The following is an 18899-nucleotide window of genomic DNA, read 5'->3' as shown; positions in this document are numbered from 1 at the left end:
CTCCTCCCCAACCCCCATCCCCCAGAGACATACTAGAACTTCTACCCCTAATTTACACAGGAGGAAGCAATGTTCACAGAGGAAAAAATACCTGGGCTGGAATGTGAACCAAGCGCAGACTCCACTTTACTAGGTGGCCCTTCTCCAACCCCATGAAGGCTCATGAACACAGAATTCAACTGGTTCTAAAACTCCAGCTGTTGGGTAACAAATGCTTCCCCACCCTCGCCCCACCACAGCAGCGGGAGAATCACAGGTCCAATCCTTCAGAGGAGGTGAGCACTGCAGGAAGCCAGGAGAAACGGAAGCAGCCCCTGAGAGGCTGCTCAGGCCCCTACAGCAACCCCAACCATGCCACTGACTCCTGGGAGCATCAGGCTGGGCTGGGCACAGAGGCCTCTCCTCTGCCCAGTCACCAGCAGGGAGCTCCATCCAACGGAGGCTGGGGCTCTAGCCAGAGAGCGTGAGAGGAAGCCAGGGCCGGCAGGGGGAGGAAGGGGATGAAAACAGAAGAGACTCTGGTCTGCCACCAAGCCTGGGTCCTCCGGCCTGCCTGTGCCAAGTCCAGCTGCCGGGAGCGGGCCACATCCATCCAGAGGCTGCCGCCACTCACACTGGCCTGGCCTTCTTGGCCTTCTTCTGAGACCTCACAGCCTCGTCGTGGGCTTTCCGCTTCTCTGCCAGTTTGTTGGCCTGTGAGGAGGAAGGGGGGATCGAGCTGTGATTGGGGGCTGCTTCTCCTCCTACTCAAGGCTGTCCCTTAAAGGTAGAGCTTCCAGAAAAGTTAAAGAGGCAAATGACCAAGAGGAAAAACAACTATCTAAACAACCTCAGGCAATAAAATGGGCTTTTTACCTTTGCTTTCAGGGCTCTATGATTTAATGGGCCCATAACAAGTTAGGAGGATCGCAGGCTCCCGAGCTAGAAGCAACTGCCCCGTTTACCTTCCTCCTCGGGAAAGCTGAGTGCCAATCACCTTCACCGGGCTGCTGGGGAGGAGTCTTTCCCCTGGGGCCCATTTGGAAATATCTACTACAAAACACACATGGGCCTTTCAATCTGGCCAATTACATGCCTATGAATGGACCCTGCAGGGACTTCAGAGGAGGCAGGGCTGCGCTCAAGGGTGTTTTCTAAGAATGCCTCAAATTGAAAAACAAACTGATTCTATCTAGAGAACAGATCACTTGTATGAGGTCATAGCAAGAAATTCACTCTATGATTAAATGAAAAACATCCTCTAAACCACCTGTACATAGCATGATGGCTCCAAAACCCTGTGTTATTTACACACACAGAAGAAACTGGGGCGCTATTCTACAGATCACCCCAGAAGCAGAACTGTGAGCCACTCCCACATCATTGATTACAGAGTTGTGGTGTGCAAAGAACTTCAAAAAAAGTTTTTATTTATTTATTTATTTATTACAATGAGCACCTCTGGCTTTGTGAACAAGAGGAAACAAAAGAGAAACCTAACCAAGACCTCCACAGTCCCTCCTGCTTTATGCACATCTGTTAAGCGGTCATCTGCGAAAGCGGGCCTGGAGTTTGCTGAGACAGCTCTGTCCCCAGACGCCAATAAACTCAGAAAGAGCTGGGTGTCAGAAGGAAACTGATGCTCTGAAAAAAGCCCAGGCACAAGCTGCTGACACCAAGATGCCGACACAGGCCTGCATGGGGGCCCCAGGGGCTGGGCCAGGCCAGACCAGCAACCTCAGAAAAAAATCTAAGAAAGGACCCGGAGTCTGCACAGAGGACAGTCAGCCGGCCCCCAGATTCACCTGGAAGTCTCAGGCAGGTGACAGGGACTCACCTCTCGGATTTTGCGCCTCTTGCCGAACATGATCTTGTTATAAAGGTACTTCTCCCGCTTCTTCATCATCATGATGGCCAGGCGCTTGGCTTCATTCTCCTCCTCCTGTGCCAGCCTCTCCTTGTCCTCCAGCTTCACGGTGCCTTCCATCACTCTGGGTTTCTGGGGACACAGGGCAGACACTTGTGGATGCTGGCTCCCCCACCCCCACTGGTCCCCTGGTTCTTGCCATTCTGGGCCAGGGCTGGCACCAAAGATGGCCAGTGGGGCACCTCCCAGAAGCTTCCCAGTACCTTCCCCTCCAGCCTCTGCTCCTCCAGGGCTGTCAGCCGGGCCTCTTCTTCCTTTTCTGAACCAGCCTCTGCATCTTCTTCCTCCTCCTCTTCATTTTCTCCCCCTTCATCACCATCACCATCATTGTCTTCCTCCTCATCCTCCTCTTCAGATTCATCCATATTTTCTATGAAAGGGCAGTGACTTCTGAAAGCCCTGGGAGCCTCCTCTTCTCCTTGCAGGCCGAGCACTTGGGCCCAGGCACCACACTCTTCAGCCAAGAAGACGTTCCAAAGAGGGTGCAGGGCTGTCCCAACTGGGACTCCCCCGGCACCTCTCCCTACAGCTCCAGCTGGCTTCTGAGGAAACTCCAGGCCCCCAATCCCAAGCTCTGCCACCTCCTACATAAATACCCACGACAACTTCCAGACCACTCCTGCTCAGTTACTCTGAACATCAAGGAACAGCAGACTGTAGGACACACGTGTTCCCTCTCCTAAGCCTGACTGTCCCATTCTGAGGAGCTTGCCACCTCTGCAGCTAAGGAGGGAAACGAGGTGAGGCCAAAGCCAGCCCGGAGAAACCCACCCATGCCATCGCCTGGCCCACTCACCTGGGTGCTCCCCTCGCTGCAGGGCCAGCAGCTTCAGCTTCTCGGGAGGGACGTAATCTCCCTCCTTCTCCGACACGAAGGGTGAGAGGTGTGGCGGCAGCTGCACTCCAGGGAAGTAGTCTGCCACGGGGAGGAGGAGCCGCGCATTCACACAGTCAAACACCCACTGGGGCTGCACGTAATACCTGGCGGCAGAGACAGGTCATAGAAGCAACCTGATACCCCCCGCCTCTGGGGATAAGACAGACCTCTGCCCCCCACCCCGAAATCCAAACAGACGGAAGAAGATGAGAGCCCTGGGGATCTACCTGCCGATAACAGGCGTCTGCTGCCCAGGCCGATCGACAATCTGGTGGGTGATGCAGGAGTCTGTGACGTCATATGTGGCCCCAATGCAGAGAGACTGGTCCCAGGACACATCCCCCCCGAAGCTCCTACAGGCATAGGGGGAGAGCACAGGAGTATCCAGCATGAAGCTCACCCCCCTAGGACACACCCATCCCCTCCCCAACACCAGGATCTCCCCACATGCTGGTGCTGGACACTCCCCACGCCCACTCTGGTGATTCTGCACCACAGCCCTGAGGGGTGCGTGCTGCCACCATCCTGTGTTACTGCGGGACATCTGGGACGGGCCCCAGCCCAGAGCAGAGCACAGCCAGGGCGATCAGCCTCTCACCTAATGACAAAAGCCAGGGCCTCGCGGGGTACCTCACGGTTCAGGAAGAACTTCAGGCCCTCAAAGAGTTTCTTGTGCTTTTCCTGTGCCTCCAACTCCTTTCTGCGGTCCTCCTCCTGCGCTGTCATCTCCTGCCATGAAAGAGGCCGTGGTGCCATCCAGCCTGCCCACACCCGTGCTGGAGGGCAGCAGGCGGAGATGTCCCCCAGCTTCCACCCAGATCGCTCAGTCCCAGCACGCCCCCCCAACCCTGACATGCAGTCCTCACCCCATCAGCAGGAAACTCATCCACTTCAGCCTCCTCCTCCTCCGCAGGCACCACCATGCGGGCCAGACTGTTACCCAGGGCTGCCAGTTTCTATAGGAAAGAAGCAGGGCCACTGCTTACAGATAGGAGGTCTTGGCTGGGGACATGGTCAGTGGCAAGGTGGGGATAGCAGGAGCAGTGACAGTTCTGGGACATCAGTGGTCTTGGGTTCCAAGGGCAAGCCCTGAGCCCACCCGTCTAGCCATGCATATCCACACCACCAGGCCAGTGACCACCCTTCTAGGAGGATGCAAGGCCAGTACTCTGGAAGCTTCTCTCACCTCCATAGAGCTCTCGGAGTCCAACGCATAGGTGTCCTCACTGGTCTTCGCCTCTGTGTAAGCCTGCCCCTCCAGCTGGGAGGCAAGGAGAAGGTCAGAGGGAGAAGATGCCAGAGCCCCCTGTCTCTATGTGGGCAGCAGGACCGTGGCCCCAGCACACTGAGAAGAACCTGGGCTGGGCTGGGTTGGGGCCCTACCTTGGGCGGGTAGTGCAGGTTGAGCGACTGGTAGAGGCGGAAGTTGACGAAGCCCAGCAGTGTGGTGTAGAACTCAGTGAAGGTGGCCATGACCCTGTAGTCAACATCTGTCGGGTGCTGCAGGGCACAGGGGACCCGTTGGCAATGCAGGTGCAGGTAGGGGGAAAAGACGGCACTGGCAACCCCCACGGGAGGTGACTCCAGCCCGCCCAAGGCTCCTCCATGGCAGCCCTGCCTTGAGACCCCTACTCCATGAGAAGAGGCTCTGTGGCGTGTCCCACAAGCACTCTGGGGGAGGCACTGGACAGGGTTCCCCAGGGTTAGGGGCATCCTGAGGCCAGAGCCAAATCCCCAAGCCATAAAGAGGAAGATGAAAGGGACTGGCTGAAGCACCCTGGCCCCTGCCCCAGTTTTCACTCATCCTGCAAGTCCCGGCTCAAACCAGACTTCGGTCACAGAGGTGGCCTTCCACCACCAGCCTGGCCAGAGCTCAACCTTCGCCATGAGTCATCCCACAGTCTTCATTTAATGTCTTCTTCTGGGCTCGCCTGCTAGCCTCCCCGTGCCTAGCTCCATCGCCACCCCAGCTGGGAGAGTTGGCCCTGCAGCAGTCTGTTGGCCTGGGGGGGTACAACTCAACACCCTCACACCTTGGCAGGAGCCTTGGAACGAACACTCAATTCAGAGGCCCAGGCCAAGGCCCAAGCCAAAGACAAACGCACAACTCAAGGAACCAGGACAGGATGGGACAACTGCCTGACTCGGCCCCAGGAAGCTCTGGAGAAATGGCAGGAGAAAAGCTGCCTGCTTGGGGCAAAAGCACATGGCTACCCTTGAGAGCTACCAACCCGGCAAGTATGGGGCATGAAAGGATTCATCTCTGCCCTTGAGGAGTTGATAAAGCAAAACAGGGGAAGGATCTGAGTGCCAGACAAAGTGTCTCGACTCTTGAGCAACACTGCCCCCACAACCAGGGAGGCGAGCCCAGCCCTGCTGACCGCCCAGGAGCTGGATGGCAGAATATGCTGAATAATGTCAAAACCGGTAGTGATCACAACATCCCCTTCATGCCACACATGCCCATGACCTTGAGCTGTTTCTCTATTCTGCCATTAGGCAGTGTGAGGGTACAGGGACCAAGACGTACTCCACCCGTGCCCCCACTCACACCTCCATCCTTCCAAGAACATCTGCTAGGGAAGCATCTGAGGACTAACTCCGTAACTCCATTTTCCACAGCACAGTGCTGAGCAGGGTCCCATCGCTGCCCCCCTTCCCACCCCACCCCACTACTTGCCTGGGTCCTACTTTGAGGAGCCCAGCACTAGCTATTCAGGGGGAAGAAGGTACACGAGGGCCTCAGTAATGACCCAGGACTGGTCCCCCATCCTCCAGCTGAGAGGAAGTAGTGGCAGTGAGCTGGCCAGGGAGGAAGGAGGAACGGCGGCCTGTTCCCTTCCCCCAGGGCCAGCTGTGCGGAGGCTGGCCTCTACAGGGCCCTATTCACCACCAGGAGAACATACAAAGACCAGTCTGAGCAGCATGGGGGTGGCACATCAGAGAGAAGGAAAAAGAGGGAGGGCTAGAGAGGAAGGAGGCATGGCAAGAAGAGAGGAAGGAAGGAGAAGAGGGAGGGGCCCCAGGCTCTGGCACACATCTGGGCCCTGGAGAGTGGGAAGAGAAGACTGCTGAAGGCCAAGGCGCCTCTCACCCATGGACTGCAGCCTGCCCGCAGACAGCTCCACTACCCTGCAGTCAGAGTGGGTTCCAGCCTCGGACCCCTGCCAGCCCAGAGTAAAGGGGAGGGGCCCAGATCCCCAGCTCTCCTGCAGCACCTGCTAACCTGGTCAGCAAATAGACTGTCCAGCCAGGCTGGCACACCTGCTGCTCAAGGCACAGGCAGGAGACCCGGCCAGACACAGGCCCAGAGGATGACAAGTCCGGCAGAAGGAGAGTCTGGCTAAGACTATGCGGGCGACCAGAGGTTAATGCTGCCCCCTAAGGAAGCAAAAGCAGGATTTCTCTCTGTGAATCCCTGCCCAAAATACCCAGTCTAAACCAAGATAAACAGGAAGTAGTGCCTTGTGCTAATAACATCTCATGTCCTCATCCTCCCCCACCTCACCCAGTGCCCCCAACCCTGGGTAGGAGTCAGGAGAAGCTAAGGGGTTAAGCAGAGCAGCCTGGCCAAGGTCTGGCAGCCACTAGCGACAGAGCGGGATGACGATCCCATGGCTCTGAAGGCAGGGCTGGGCTCAGCTACTTCCCGAGCTTTGGTGGCTGCTTACTGGCCACACGGCATTCCCAAAGGGCCTAGCGCCAGGCACTCTATAAGATTTTTTTCCCCTTACATCCTCAGGACAAGACTTAGCAAGCGGAAAAACATCATTCATGAACCGAGGCACAGAAAGAGGCAGGAACATGTCCAAGGTCACCCAGATGACTGCACACAGGCAGGCTCGAGCTGTCATTATAACACTGTGCAGGACATCCCTCACCCCATGATACCCCTGCTGCACTTGGAAACCCAGCACATGCTGGACTGTGCAAGACAATAAAATCCTCCCTCTGCCCAAGTCCTGATGTTTGTTAGGAGCCAGAGAATGAGCAACGCCCCAGAGCAAGCCCCTGCCTGCCCCACAGGTGTACTCACATCGTGGGAGAAGGCATAGGGTGTGATCCACACAATGGGCTGCCCCAGTACCTCGGCCTGGTAGTAAATGCCTTTGATGGACAGGAAGACCTGGGGGGAGGGCACAGTAGGGTGAAAAGCACTGGGAGGCAGGGCAGGGAGAAGAGCGGCAACCCCTCCCCCAGGTGGCCCCAGGCAAACCTTTCGCAGGGCGCGGGCGGCAATGACATAGTGTAGGAACTCCACAGTGAGCCGGCGGCACAGCTGAATGGTCTGCACGTGGCACTTGCCAGTCCGTGGGAAGGTGGAGAAGAGGAAACACATGGAGAGGGCATCATCCAGGTCCCGCAGAGCATCTATGAATGTGGGGTACCTGCAGGCCAAGGAGAGTGGTGCTCATAGGCTTGGGCAGCCTGGGCTCGGGGTGGGGTGAGGAGGCTAGATTCCTCTTCTGATCTGTTAGTCACCCCCAGAATCCCCATTCCCAAGCAGGTCTTGCCACTCTTATCTCCTGATCACAAAGTTGGGCAATGCCCAGGGGCCTGGCAGCGGCAGCTTCCCCATAGCCTTGGAGAAAGCATGGAATGAGGCCAGGCCCACTTAGCTCTGAGGATCAGAGAAATCCCAAAGGGGGTCCTGAACAGTCACTGCCCACCAAGGACTCAGCCTGGACCCACTTCTATTTGTGGTCAAAGAGAGTGGACCGAGTCTATTTTTCAAGGTAGGAACCGCAGTTCAAAGCAAATACAGTCGTAATGTTCAAAACCAAAAGCAGAAAAATATGACACTGCCCTAGTGTGTGATGGTGGAAAATGGGGGCCAGCCTGCACTCAGCAGCACTCACGGCTTGGCCCGGCCACAGGTCACCAGAGTGAGTTATGTCTCGTCCCTCCTCACCCGGCCCTTGGTCTGGATTGCAGGAGCAACTGGAACCAAATGCTAAAAATGTTGGAATTTTTTCAGTCCTGGGCAAGGAAAAGCCAGAGCAAAAAAGCGCTTCCAGGAATCCTGTGACAAATTAAGAAGCTGACGAGAACATGCCATCCTTGGCAGGATCCACTACTGCATGGCTGCCCTGCTGAGGGACGGAGGCCTGGGTCATGAAGAGGGCGCTGGAGTATGTGTAATGACACCTGGATTCCCACCCCAGCGGTGACCCAGGATGAATCCCTGGGCCTCACCCAACTCCAGTGATTTCATTTGGAAAATGACACTGTTGGACCAGACTGTTGGTTTAAAACTGGGCTTCTGTAGCTCCCTGGAAACGCCTAGGGATAAGTGGTCAGACAGGGCCTCTGGCCTCCCTCTTCTAGCCAGAGCGGCTGTCGGAGCCTCTGAATCCAAACTGCCTTCCAGGAAGCCTTCTTTCACAGAAAGCGTTTTGCTGCTTCAAAAAGGGACTCTGAAAGCCATGAGACCAGAGACAGCCATGGTCGTTCCAGCCCCAGATGGCGTCACTCCCTGCAGTGCGCCAGGAGGAACCTGCCAGTCTTCACGGCACACAGAAACAGAAGAAAGGCCGCAGGGACCTCTCCAAAGCCAACAGGAGGAGGGGCATCTGGTTTTCTGGTGTGCAGGCAGAAACGTCAACTGGCCCCTGTGGTGTCTCCTAAGTGTCCTCTCTCTGCACTTCACGCACAAACACACTACCCTGGCCAGGACCTTTGAAGGAACAGCACCAACTGTTTCTGAGACACCAGCTTTTTTTAAGGCGATGGCAAAGGAGATCAGGGCTGGGGTGGGGGGCGGTGGATTTGGAACTCCATAACCACACTGCCACCTGGTGTGGGCATGAATCTAGATACTTGGCTTTTTCCTAGTGCAAGTTTTGCATTTGCTCCACATGACAGCTGTGTGTCAACAGGCAGGACAGGAGCTATCGTCTCTCTCTCAGAGGAGGACGTACTCAGAGCAGGAACTGTTCTCAGGCCGCCCAGCTTGCAAGCTGCAGAGCTGTGGTGAGGACAACCCATGTTGGGCTCCTAGGCCAGGGCTCTCTCTGTGCTAGCCCATGGCGGGCCTGACTCAGTGACGCCAAGTCCATCCAGCCCAGAGTGACTATTCCCAAGCCGTGAGCCCCCAAGGGAAGATGACGTTCATTAGCCCAGGGTTTCTGAACCTTACCACCACTGACAATTTGGGCCAAGCTGTTCTGTGACGGGGACTGTCCTATCCACTATAGGGTGTTTAGCAGCTTCCCTGGTCTTTACCCACTAAACACCAGTAGGACTCCTTCTCCTGCCCCACATCCAAGTCATGAGAAGCGCAAATATCTCCAGACATTTCCTTATGTCTCCTGGGGACCAATTCTGCTACTGGTTAAGAACCATAGCCTTAGGGGCGCCTGGATGGCTCAGTGGGTTAAGCCTCTGCCTTCAGCTCAGGTCATGATCTCAGGGTCCTGGGATTGAGCCCCGCATTGGGCTCTCTGCTCAGCGGGGAGCCTGCTTTCCCCTCTCTCTCTCTGCCTGCCTCTCTACCTACTTGTGATTTCTGTCTGTCAAATAAATAAATAAATAAAATCTTAAAAAAAAAAAAAAAAAAAAGAACCATAGCCTTAGCCAATGGATGAGTGGGACTACTGAGAAGGCTGGGAAAGAACACTTAAGATTAGGGTGCGTGGGTGGCTCAGTCAGTTAAGTGTCTGCCTTCGGTTCAGGTCATGCTCCCAGGGTCCTGGGATTGAGACCTGCATCGGGGTCTCTGCTCAGTGGGGAGCCTGCTTCTCCCTGTCCCTCTGCCTGCCACTCTCCCTGCTTGTGCTCCCTCTCTGTCAAATAAATAAATAAAATCTTAAAAAAAAAAAAAATCAGAGGTACCTAGCCATGCCTGCCATGTCTGCCCCACATGCCTGGGGCACAATCCCTGAACTCTGGCTCTTAATAACCACAGGGCCTTTGCATCTGTGGTTCCCATTGCTTGAACCATACTTCCCCTGACTGACTCAAATATCTACCCCTAGACACCTATTCTGATAAACCCATAGGTAACATATTTCCCCCAGGTCCCTTCATGCAGTTAGCATCCCACATGGTACTTGCTGTGACTTGCAATTCGTGGTTTTTTTGGTCTGCTTCCTCCAAAAGGCTACCAGCAACTTGAGCAGAGTCCTGGTGTTAGGACTGAGTCCCCAACTCACCGCTCCTTGACAATGTGGTCAAGTTTGTAGTTGGGCTTGTTGTCCTTCAGACGCTCCACAGTGTTCCACTCACTCTTCCCATAGGCCTTCCGGAGCTTCCGGACGAACACCTGGGAGAGAGGAAGAGATCACTGATGCTGGGGCCAAGGGCTCCTGGAGACCCTTCTTCCATCAAGGAGGGACACATGAGGTGGGAGGAGTCTCAGGACCTCCTAAAGCTGATCACAGCTGTCTGATTGTGCCAGCTGATGCCCTCAGCCTGGGATGTATAAAACAGTGAACTCCCAAAAACATCCCAACTGGCTCACACAGATGAGCAGAGCCAGCTCTCTGCAGCCCTGTGTGGATGACCAGACATGACCACTCTGATGTGCTGACTTCACCACATGAAACATGAAAACATCATGTTTTCAGCCCTATTTTCCAACTGAGCCCAAGTGACCTACTCGCAAAGCAGCACTGGACCAGGAAAGCTAGCCTTCATTCTGAGCACCAGTCTGTGTGGGCATGAAACAAGCCACGGGTCTAGGGGCAAGGTCATGCAGGAAAATGCAGCTGAAGCCAGGCATGGGCCCACAAGGTCCTCCAAACCAACTGATGTCTTCCCTGTAAGTACTTTTGGCCAAGACGGCCTCTGGTGCTCTTCAGAGGCTCCAAGGCTGCGGAAGAACCAAGACAGCCATTTCCCACAATGGGCCCACTTCCAATGCAGTGGGTTTAAGTAGTTTAAAAAAAAAAAAACAACCCAGCAGCAAAACAGAGCCAGCCACCCATCCCCTGGACTTGAATATTCCAAGGGCCAGCAGCTGGTGCTGGCCAGTCTCCTGTGGCCACCAGGTGGCGCCTAGCTCCTCCCAGCCCAGAGCTCAGCTGGGTCCCACTGCTCTCCCAGGCTTCAGTAACAGCAGTCTGCTTTCAATTATCAGCATTTGGTCCAATGAGGTCTCTGTTTTCCCTATGGTACTTAAGCAATGAATGGTTTCCATTTATGGAATGGAAAGCCTGGTCTCCTGAGAACGATTCCAGAAAAAATTTGAAAAGGTGCAGTTTCTCTGGGCGCAGAAGAATACACCAAAGAGGGCGTCTGGGTGGCTTAGTGGGTTAAGCCGCTGCCTTCGACTCAGGTCATGACCTCGGGGTCCTGGGATCGAGTCCCGCATCAGGCTCTCTGCTCAGCAGGGAGCCTGCTTCCTCCTCTCTCTCTGCCTGCCTCTCTGCCTACTTGTGATCTCTCTGTCAAATAAATAAATAAAATCTTAAAAAAAAAAAAAAAAAGAATACACCAAAGAGTCCCTGAACGTACTTTCTTTGCTTCAAGGGCAACACATTTACTCTCTAAAAGATCCAAGCCAAAGGAACAGCAGGTAAAGCATGAATCATTTGCCAGGTTCTGTGCAAATGATTTCCACACGTGATCTCAGTTAATCCTTGAGACATTCCTTTGAGGTAGAATTACCTCACCCTTCTTGCTCAGAAAGGTTAAACACTCTGCCCAAGGTCACAGCTGCTGGGTCACAGAGCAGCGACAGATGCCATCCAGACCCCAGAGCCCCGGCCTCACCTTGTATTCCCGGAACTTGTTGACGATGGGTTCATGGAGGAGGAACTTGATGTCTTTAAGAAGGTAAAAAGTTCGGGCCGCTGTGGAGCCCTTATTAACCTTCTTCTTATGTTTGGGCTCATGGGGATAAATGCCCTTCAAGATGCACAGCCGCCTGGAAGACGAAGACCATTCCTTCTGTCAGTAAACGCGCTGAGCGCTGGCCACATCAGGCCTGCAAAACAGCTGGGAATGGGGAAAACGGGCCCCACCCTTGGAGAATTCATGTCCCTGTGCAGGACCTGATCAACACAAGTCCCCCAAAATCACCTAATGTAGACTGTCACACATACCAGAAAGGAAATAATCAGGATGCTGACGGGGCCAGATGGCAGGTACCCCTTTGAGCAAAGAGTCAGAAAAGGCCTTGCTGAAAAACTGACATTTCAGCCATATAAAAGGTAGAGGGAAAAGCATTCTAGAAGGACAGAGGCTGTAAGGATGTAAAGTGCTGGGTGACCAAAAGTGGGCCAGAGCAGGGCCCACAAGCTGTGGAAAACTACACATCTGACTCTACAAGGAGCTGAGAGTCCCTGGCTGCAGGGGCTCTCAGGATCAGGAGTCTGTTCTGCCAGAAGGGAGGGGACAGGTGACAAAGACCCAGCCAGAGAGCAGCAATGCAAGGTAGCAGTAGGCCCATTCTGATGACCCATTGTGACATGACCCATTCTTCAGCTTCCCCGCAGACCCACCCTTGGCAAAGCACTGCTCATTAAAGCAAAGCCAGACTAGGGCTATCAGAATTCTAGACAGAATTTGTGGCAGTGTAGGTTAAGACATGGATACAGCTGAGTTTTCACCATCACTGAGTGTGACTCACCACCCAGGCACCTCCCTGCGGTTCCCCTATTCAACTTCTCTCCACCCTCACCTGAAGTCAGCCAGGCTCAGCTGCAGCTTCTTCCGGGCTTTGTTTCGGGTGATGTAGTTGGTGGCGGAGCCTCGTTCATACTTGGAGAGGGAAAAAACCAAATGACCATTAGCACTGATTGCAGTGATGACGTCAATTTCTGGGCATGCATCAGGCCAGAGGCAATAATCACTGTGGACAAGTAGCCAAGAGGCTTCTGGGACAGGAAATGCTATAGAGAGGGAGTCCACCTGCCTGAGCAAGCTCTGTTGCACTGTTCTTGCAGTAAATCAGTGTAAAGGACACACACATCTGCTCGGAACCACGAGGTTGCTATGGATCAGTACTAAACCAAGCACTTGGGAGTGGCTCTAAGTACTGGCCATTATGATTAGTGATTTCCACACATTATTTCATTTAATCTCACAACACCGTGGCATGGGTGCCATTAAAATTTATTTTACTGAGAATAAACAGACTCAGTGAAATAACCTATCCAGGTCATATAGCTTTTAAGGGCTTCGATTCAAATGCAGTTTGGAATCCTGTGCCTCAGTGCCTAATCCCCTAAGCCAGTTTTTTCAACGTTTTCATTGTAACCAACCCCTACCATAAGAAGCCTTTTTAAACTGTCTCCCCCCTTAACTGTCCCCTCTCACAGCCCCATGAAATGTTACTACAGACATACCAAAGATGTGTTATGTAATGTGTTCTTTCTTGTTTGTTTTAAAAATTTTGTTTATTTACTTGAGAGAGAAGGAGAGAGAGAGCGTGCGTGTGCTCAGGAGGTGCAGAGGAAGGGCATCTCCAGCACACTCTTCTCTGAATGCAGACCTGATTATCTGAGATTACAACCTGAGCCGAAGTCAAGAGTCAGAAGCTTAATCAACTGAGCCACCCAGTCAGCCCTGTAATATGGTCTCTTTTTTTTTTTAAGATTTTATTTATTTAGATTTATTTATTTATTTGTTTGTTTAAGATATATTTATTTGACAGAGATCACAAGTAGGCAGAGAGAGAGGCAAGCAGAGAGAGGTGGGAAGCAGTCTCCCCGCTGAGCACAGAGCCTGATGCAGGGCTTGATTCTAGGACCCTGGGATCATGACCAGAGCCGAAGGCAGAGGCTTAACCCACTCAGCCACCCAGGCGTCTGTGTAATATGGTCTTTTAAAGGGCCACAAACCATTGAAATATCTAAGACCCCTTCAAAAGAAAGTCAACAAAACCAAGAGACAACCAACAGAGTTGAGAGAAGATATTTGCAAATAACATATCAGATAAAGGGCCAGCATCCAAAATCTATAAAGAACTTATCAAATTCAACCCCAAAGAACAAAAAATCTAATCAAGAAATGTGCAGAAGACATGAACAGACATTTCTGCAAAGAAGACATCCAGATGGCCAACAGACACACGAAAAAGTGTTCAACATCCTCGGCATTGGGGAAATACAAATCAAAACCACCTCACACCAGTCAGAATGGCTAAAATCAACAAGTGAGGAAAAAACAGATGTTGCAAGGATGCAGAGAAAGGGGAACCCTCCTACACTCTTTGGTGGGAATGCAAGCTGGTGCAACCACTCACTCTGGAAAACAGTACTGAGGTTCCTGAAAAACCTGAAAATAGAGCTTCCCTATGACCCAGTAATTACACTACTGGGTATTTACCCCACAGATACAAATGTACTGATCCAAAGGGGCACCTGCACCCCAATGTTTATAGCAACAATGTTCATAACAGCCAAACTACAGAAAGAGCCTAGATGTCCATTGACAGATGAATGGATAAAGAAGATGTGGTATATAAATGGAATATTACACAACATTCAAAAAATGGAATCTTGCCATTTGCAACACCATAGATGGAACTAGAGGGTATTATGCTAAGCAAAATAAGCCAATCAGAGAAAAGCAATTATCATATGATCTCTCTGATATGTGGACTGTGAGAAACAAGGCAAAGGATCATAAAGGAAGAGAAGAAAAAATGAAAAAAGACAAAACCAGAGATGGAGAAAAACCGTAAGAGACTCAATCTCAGGAAAAAAACTGACAGTTGGAGGGGTCAGGGGTCAGAGGAATGGGGTAGCTGGATGATGGACATTGGCAAGGGTGTAAGTTATGGTGAGCTCTGTGAATTGTATAAGACTGAATCACAGACCTGTACCCCTGTAACAAATAATACATTGTACGTTAATATAAATAAATTAATTAGGGGCGCCTGGGTGTCTCAGTCCCTATGCGGCTGCCTTCAGCTCAGGTCATGACCCCAGTGACCTGGGATTGAGCCCTGCATCGGGCTCCCTGCTTGGTGGGACGCCTGCTTCTCCTTCTCCCATTTCCCCTGCTTGTGTTCCCTTTCTCACTGTGTCTCTCTCTGTCAAACAAATTAATAAAATCTTTTTTAAAATTAATTAAAAATACAAATAAAGGGTCACAAATCACTGAAATCTAAACCCCTTCAACTAATTCTTGTGGGTGATACCCAGTTGAGAATGCATTCATTCATTGGAAAATGAATTCCCCTCCAGCATTCATTCAAAGGAAAATAAGAGAACCTCTACTACGTTCCATGTATTAAGCTAGATGCTACAAGGGCAATGAAGACAGAAGACCTGGTCTCTACCCCCTCCCCAAGGAGCATACTGTCTGATGCAACCATGTGGATGTCTGCAGTGCCAACATCCTGTCTCGTGTTCGCATCTCTGTATCATTGATAATGAGCAATAGTGCATTGTACCAAAAATGTCCTTTCCAAACAAGATCACTGTCTGCAGTAAGGCAGCAGGGACCTTGATGGCCAGGTCTAGCTCTAGGAAATAAACCTAGAGCCCCTCAAAGAGTATGTTTATGACCCCCACCTTCCGATCACCCCATCACAAAACACAACCTTCATTTATTCTTTCTTCCAGAAACTGTCTACTGGGGTTATAAAGATGAGCTTTAGCCTGTCTCAGACAGTTAGGTCTTCCTTAAAAGTGTTTTCCATTGCTTTACATCACACATATGTCTGTCATCACGCTTATCCTTTTAAACATCAAGTAGATAAGTAGTTCTCAGCTGGGGTGATTTTACTTCCTGGGTGTGTGTGGGATGGAGGGAAGGCAATTAGGCATTTTGGACTGTTGAGTGCCAGTGGCATCTAGCGTGTAAAAAGTTAGGATGCTATTAAATACCCTATGATGCTCACTCAGGACAGCCCTCTCTACAACAAAGAGTTATATGGCTTGGGGCGTCAGGGTGGCTCAGTCGGTTAAGCATCTGCCTTCAACTCAGGTCCTGATCCCAGGATCCTGGGGGCTCCTTGCTCAGCAGGGAGACTGCTTCTCCCTCTCTCTCTGCCTGCTGCTCCCTCACTTGTGCTGTGTTTAAAAAAGAAAAAAGAGCGTTATCTGACTCAAGACGCTTGTGAAACCCAGCATTAAAAACTGTTGTGATTTGTTTACATAGCTGCATCTGTGCTGCAAGGGAGATTTTTCCATCTTCTATCTTTGTAATTCCAAACACTGACACTTACTGGTTGTTCAACACTGTGTTGGCTTAAACATAAACAGGCAACAGAAACTTTCAATCTGAAGGAAACAGAAGACAACTACATCTTCCTCACCTTCATCCCTTCCCCAGTCTTTTCACACCACCAAGGTGATTCTCTATACAGCACGAGAAATCCTTTAAAAACTGACTAGGGTACTTCCCCTTGAGACCTACTGCACCTGGAGTAAAATCCAAGTCCCTCCTGGTGGCTCACAAGCCTTGTACATCTGGTCCCAGTCTAACCACAACCTCACCAAAGGCCATTCTTCCCTTGGTTTGACTATCCCCCAGCCATCCTGATGTCCTAATTTCTTGCACACAGAAAGCCTTTCCCACCTAACCGTCTTGGCACTGTGTGTCCTCTGCCAGGTTTGCTCACTAAACACTCCCACCGCCCAGAACCCATTTGGATCTCCTGATCTTTCAAATTTCAGCTTAAATGTCGAGTCAGAGAGACCTTCCAACACAACACTAACTGAAGTGAGTATTCTTTTACATTCTCCACCCTTTCACATCACATTTAACAACATGTGATTGTTTCATTTGGTTGTTTAGAGTCCTTTCCCCGCCAGAAAGTGAGCTTGGGGAAGGCAGGGACCACACCTGACTGTTTGTTTCCCTCCCAGTGTGCAGGGTAGGTTCAACAGAGAAGGGATAACAAGTTTTGGAGATAATAAACTTGACATAATGGTAAACTTTACGTAATGTTTATTACTGTTTCAATAAGCAGTTGACTTTCCGCCCGGTCTGCATTTAGGGTGAGGCTTTCTTTGGCAACTCCCAACTTTCTTCTACAGCCCCGCTCCAAGGTTCTTTCCTGGACTTCATCGGACAAGGACTGTCATCCTCGGACCCCTTCTCATAGCTGTCTCTCATCCCGTTGATCCCAGCAGTTTCTGAACGCACGAAGGGCCACTCCAGAAAGGTGCAGTCCTCTGGCACCCTCGCTTCCCCCTCCCTCCCATTCCCCTTCTTCCCAGCACCACCCCTCCCCGGCTCCTGCCCCATTCACCTTCTTCTTCTCCAGGCCTCCCATTGCTCCACGCTCAAGGGTCTACGAGCGCCGCGCGGGCAGACAGCGCCACTTCCTCCCGCACGTGCCCAGCCTAGGGCCCCGAGGCCCCCACGCCGCGGGCCTGCGCGGGCTGCCCGATGAGGTGCCTGAGGGAGTCTAGGAAAATATTCGGCTTTCCTCCTCGAAATTTACAACGGAACTTTCTGAAAAAAGTCACTGAGACCGCTTTTTAGAGTTCTTTCTCATCTCTGGACATATAACAGTTTTAGTATTTAAAAGAACGCAGCTATTCAGGCGTTTCTATAGCCATCTGGTGACGATCGCCTGTCTCTATGAGCCCCGTTGCATGTTGGGATGGAGGGTGGCGGAAGGCTTAGCGACCCCGCAGTGCCTTCTGGGATGCAGAGGACAGCCACACTCTGAGGTGAGCGAGGGCCGGTGGGTTGTCGTCGTAACGGTTGCTAGGCGCCCTCGGAACGAGGCTTCTTCTGAGAAAAAGCGGCGGCCAGGGGCGCTTAGTGAGGCTGGGCTGTGTTTTCCTCCGGCTGCTTGTGGCTTTCTCTTTGGCTCATTGGCTGTTGGAGGGGGATAAAGTAGATGAAAAGCAAACTTTTTTACTCAGAGAAGTCTAGTGACCCGAGAGGCCACTTGTATGTTCTGAGCCTTAGCAGTAAATTGAAAAATGACAAAAGGCGAAGCAGAGCTATAGAACTTGTGGTATATTTTAAAGGTACCTTTGGGGGCTCCTGAGTGGTTCAGTGGGTTAAGACTCTTGTCTTCCGCTCAGGTCATGATCTCAGGGTCTTGGGATGAGCCCCGCATCGGGCTCTCTGCTCAGCAGGGAACCTGCTTCCGCCTCTCTCTGCCTGCTGCTCTGCCTACTTGTGATCTCTCTGTCAAATAAATAAATAAAATCTTAAAAAAATAATAAAAAAGTAAAGGTTCATTTGGCACATTTGAGCTTTTAATATGTACATATACCGGGTCGCCTGGGTGGCTCAGTGGGTTAAGCCTCTGCCTTCAGCCCAGGTCATGATCCCAGGGTCCTGGAATCGAGCCCCGCATGGGCTTTCTGCTCAGCAGGGAGCCTGCTTTCCCCTCCCTCTCTGCCTGCCTCTGCCTGCTTGTGATCTCTGTCAAATAAATAGATAAAATCTTTTTTTTAAAAAGTACATATACCTTCTGTATTGTGTTCCTCAAAGTATAATTATAAGGTTTATACAAATATTCACCACTGCCTTCAGATGGTGTGTGGTGTGGAGAACAAAGGCAAAGGAAATTAAAAAAAAAAATGTAAATTTCTTCATAATGTACCTTATAATGCCCCATTCACAAGTACTTGGGACAGACACGGGATGATCCTCCAGGAACTCAGCTGCCTCAATCTTAATACTTTGCTAAAGCAAAAGGCAACCTTAGCTTGACCTCCAGGATCCTGTAAGTCTTCTTTAACATATGAAAATCCCTTTGGAAACTTTTTTTTTTTTTTTTAAGATTTTATTTATTTATTTGACAGACAGAGATCACAAGTAGGCAGAGAGGCAGGCAGAGAGAGAGGAGGAAGCAGGGTCCCTGTGGAGCAGAGAGCCCAACACGGGGCAAGCTTCCAGGACCCCGGGATCATGACCCTAGCGGCAGAGGCTTCAACCCACTGAGCCATGCAGGCGCCCGGAAGCTTCTTTTATCTCTACAACTGTGCCCCCTCCCCCACAAAATACGTGTTAGCAATCATCCTCCAAACATATGTCCCACTGATGTACATCTAAAGGGTCTCATGACTAGTATTCTACTAGACAGTAGTAAATGACCTCTCAAGGTCCTGGAAACCTTGCTTCCAAATTCTGTAGGGACCTAGGCTATCCCTCACCCCCTCCCAATTTGAAAGTATATAATTAGTCACTCCTCATGACCCCAGTACACTCCTTCGGCCCACGGGTCCTGTCCCTGTGCTTTAGCAAAAT

At 51.5% G+C, this 18899-nt stretch overlaps 1 protein-coding gene across 1 annotated transcript; it reads right to left on the bottom strand.

Annotated features, from left to right (window-relative positions):
• Positions 1-174: 174 nt before the first annotated feature.
• Positions 175-17059, bottom strand: PES1 (pescadillo ribosomal biogenesis factor 1). Its single transcript, XM_082698102.1, has 15 exons — positions 16936-17059; positions 12409-12488; positions 11499-11652; positions 9938-10047; positions 7000-7171; positions 6820-6909; positions 4167-4283; positions 3970-4044; positions 3650-3739; positions 3382-3512; positions 3011-3136; positions 2703-2887; positions 2110-2276; positions 1817-1978; positions 175-693 (listed from the first exon to the last, which is right to left on the bottom strand). Exons 1-15 carry the CDS (start codon positions 16957-16959, stop codon positions 610-612), a joined length of 1767 nt encoding a protein of 588 aa, XP_082554228.1. The 5' UTR covers positions 16960-17059; the 3' UTR covers positions 175-609.
• Positions 17060-18899: the final 1840 nt, after the last annotated feature.

The sequence above is a fragment of the Mustela nivalis genome (assembly GCF_964662115.1).
Source record: "Mustela nivalis genome assembly, chromosome: 14".
In the NCBI taxonomy this organism is placed as follows: domain Eukaryota; kingdom Metazoa; phylum Chordata; class Mammalia; order Carnivora; family Mustelidae; genus Mustela; species Mustela nivalis.
This window is presented reverse-complemented; position numbering and strand designations above follow the sequence as displayed.

What these genes read in the sequence shown, in the direction of transcription:
- PES1 (XM_082698102.1), bottom strand. Translation starts at nt 16,959, where the DNA reads ATGGGAGGCCTGGAGAAGAAGAAG. An exon ending in CCTATGCCTTCTCCCACGAT is followed by an intron (nt 4,284 to 6,819) that starts GTGAGTACACCT and finishes TGTGCCCTGCAG; the next exon opens with CACCCGACAGATGTTGACTA. An exon ending in ACTCCGAGAGCTCTATGGAG is followed by an intron (nt 3,740 to 3,969) that starts GTGAGAGAAGCT and finishes TCTTTCCTATAG; the next exon opens with AAACTGGCAGCCCTGGGTAA.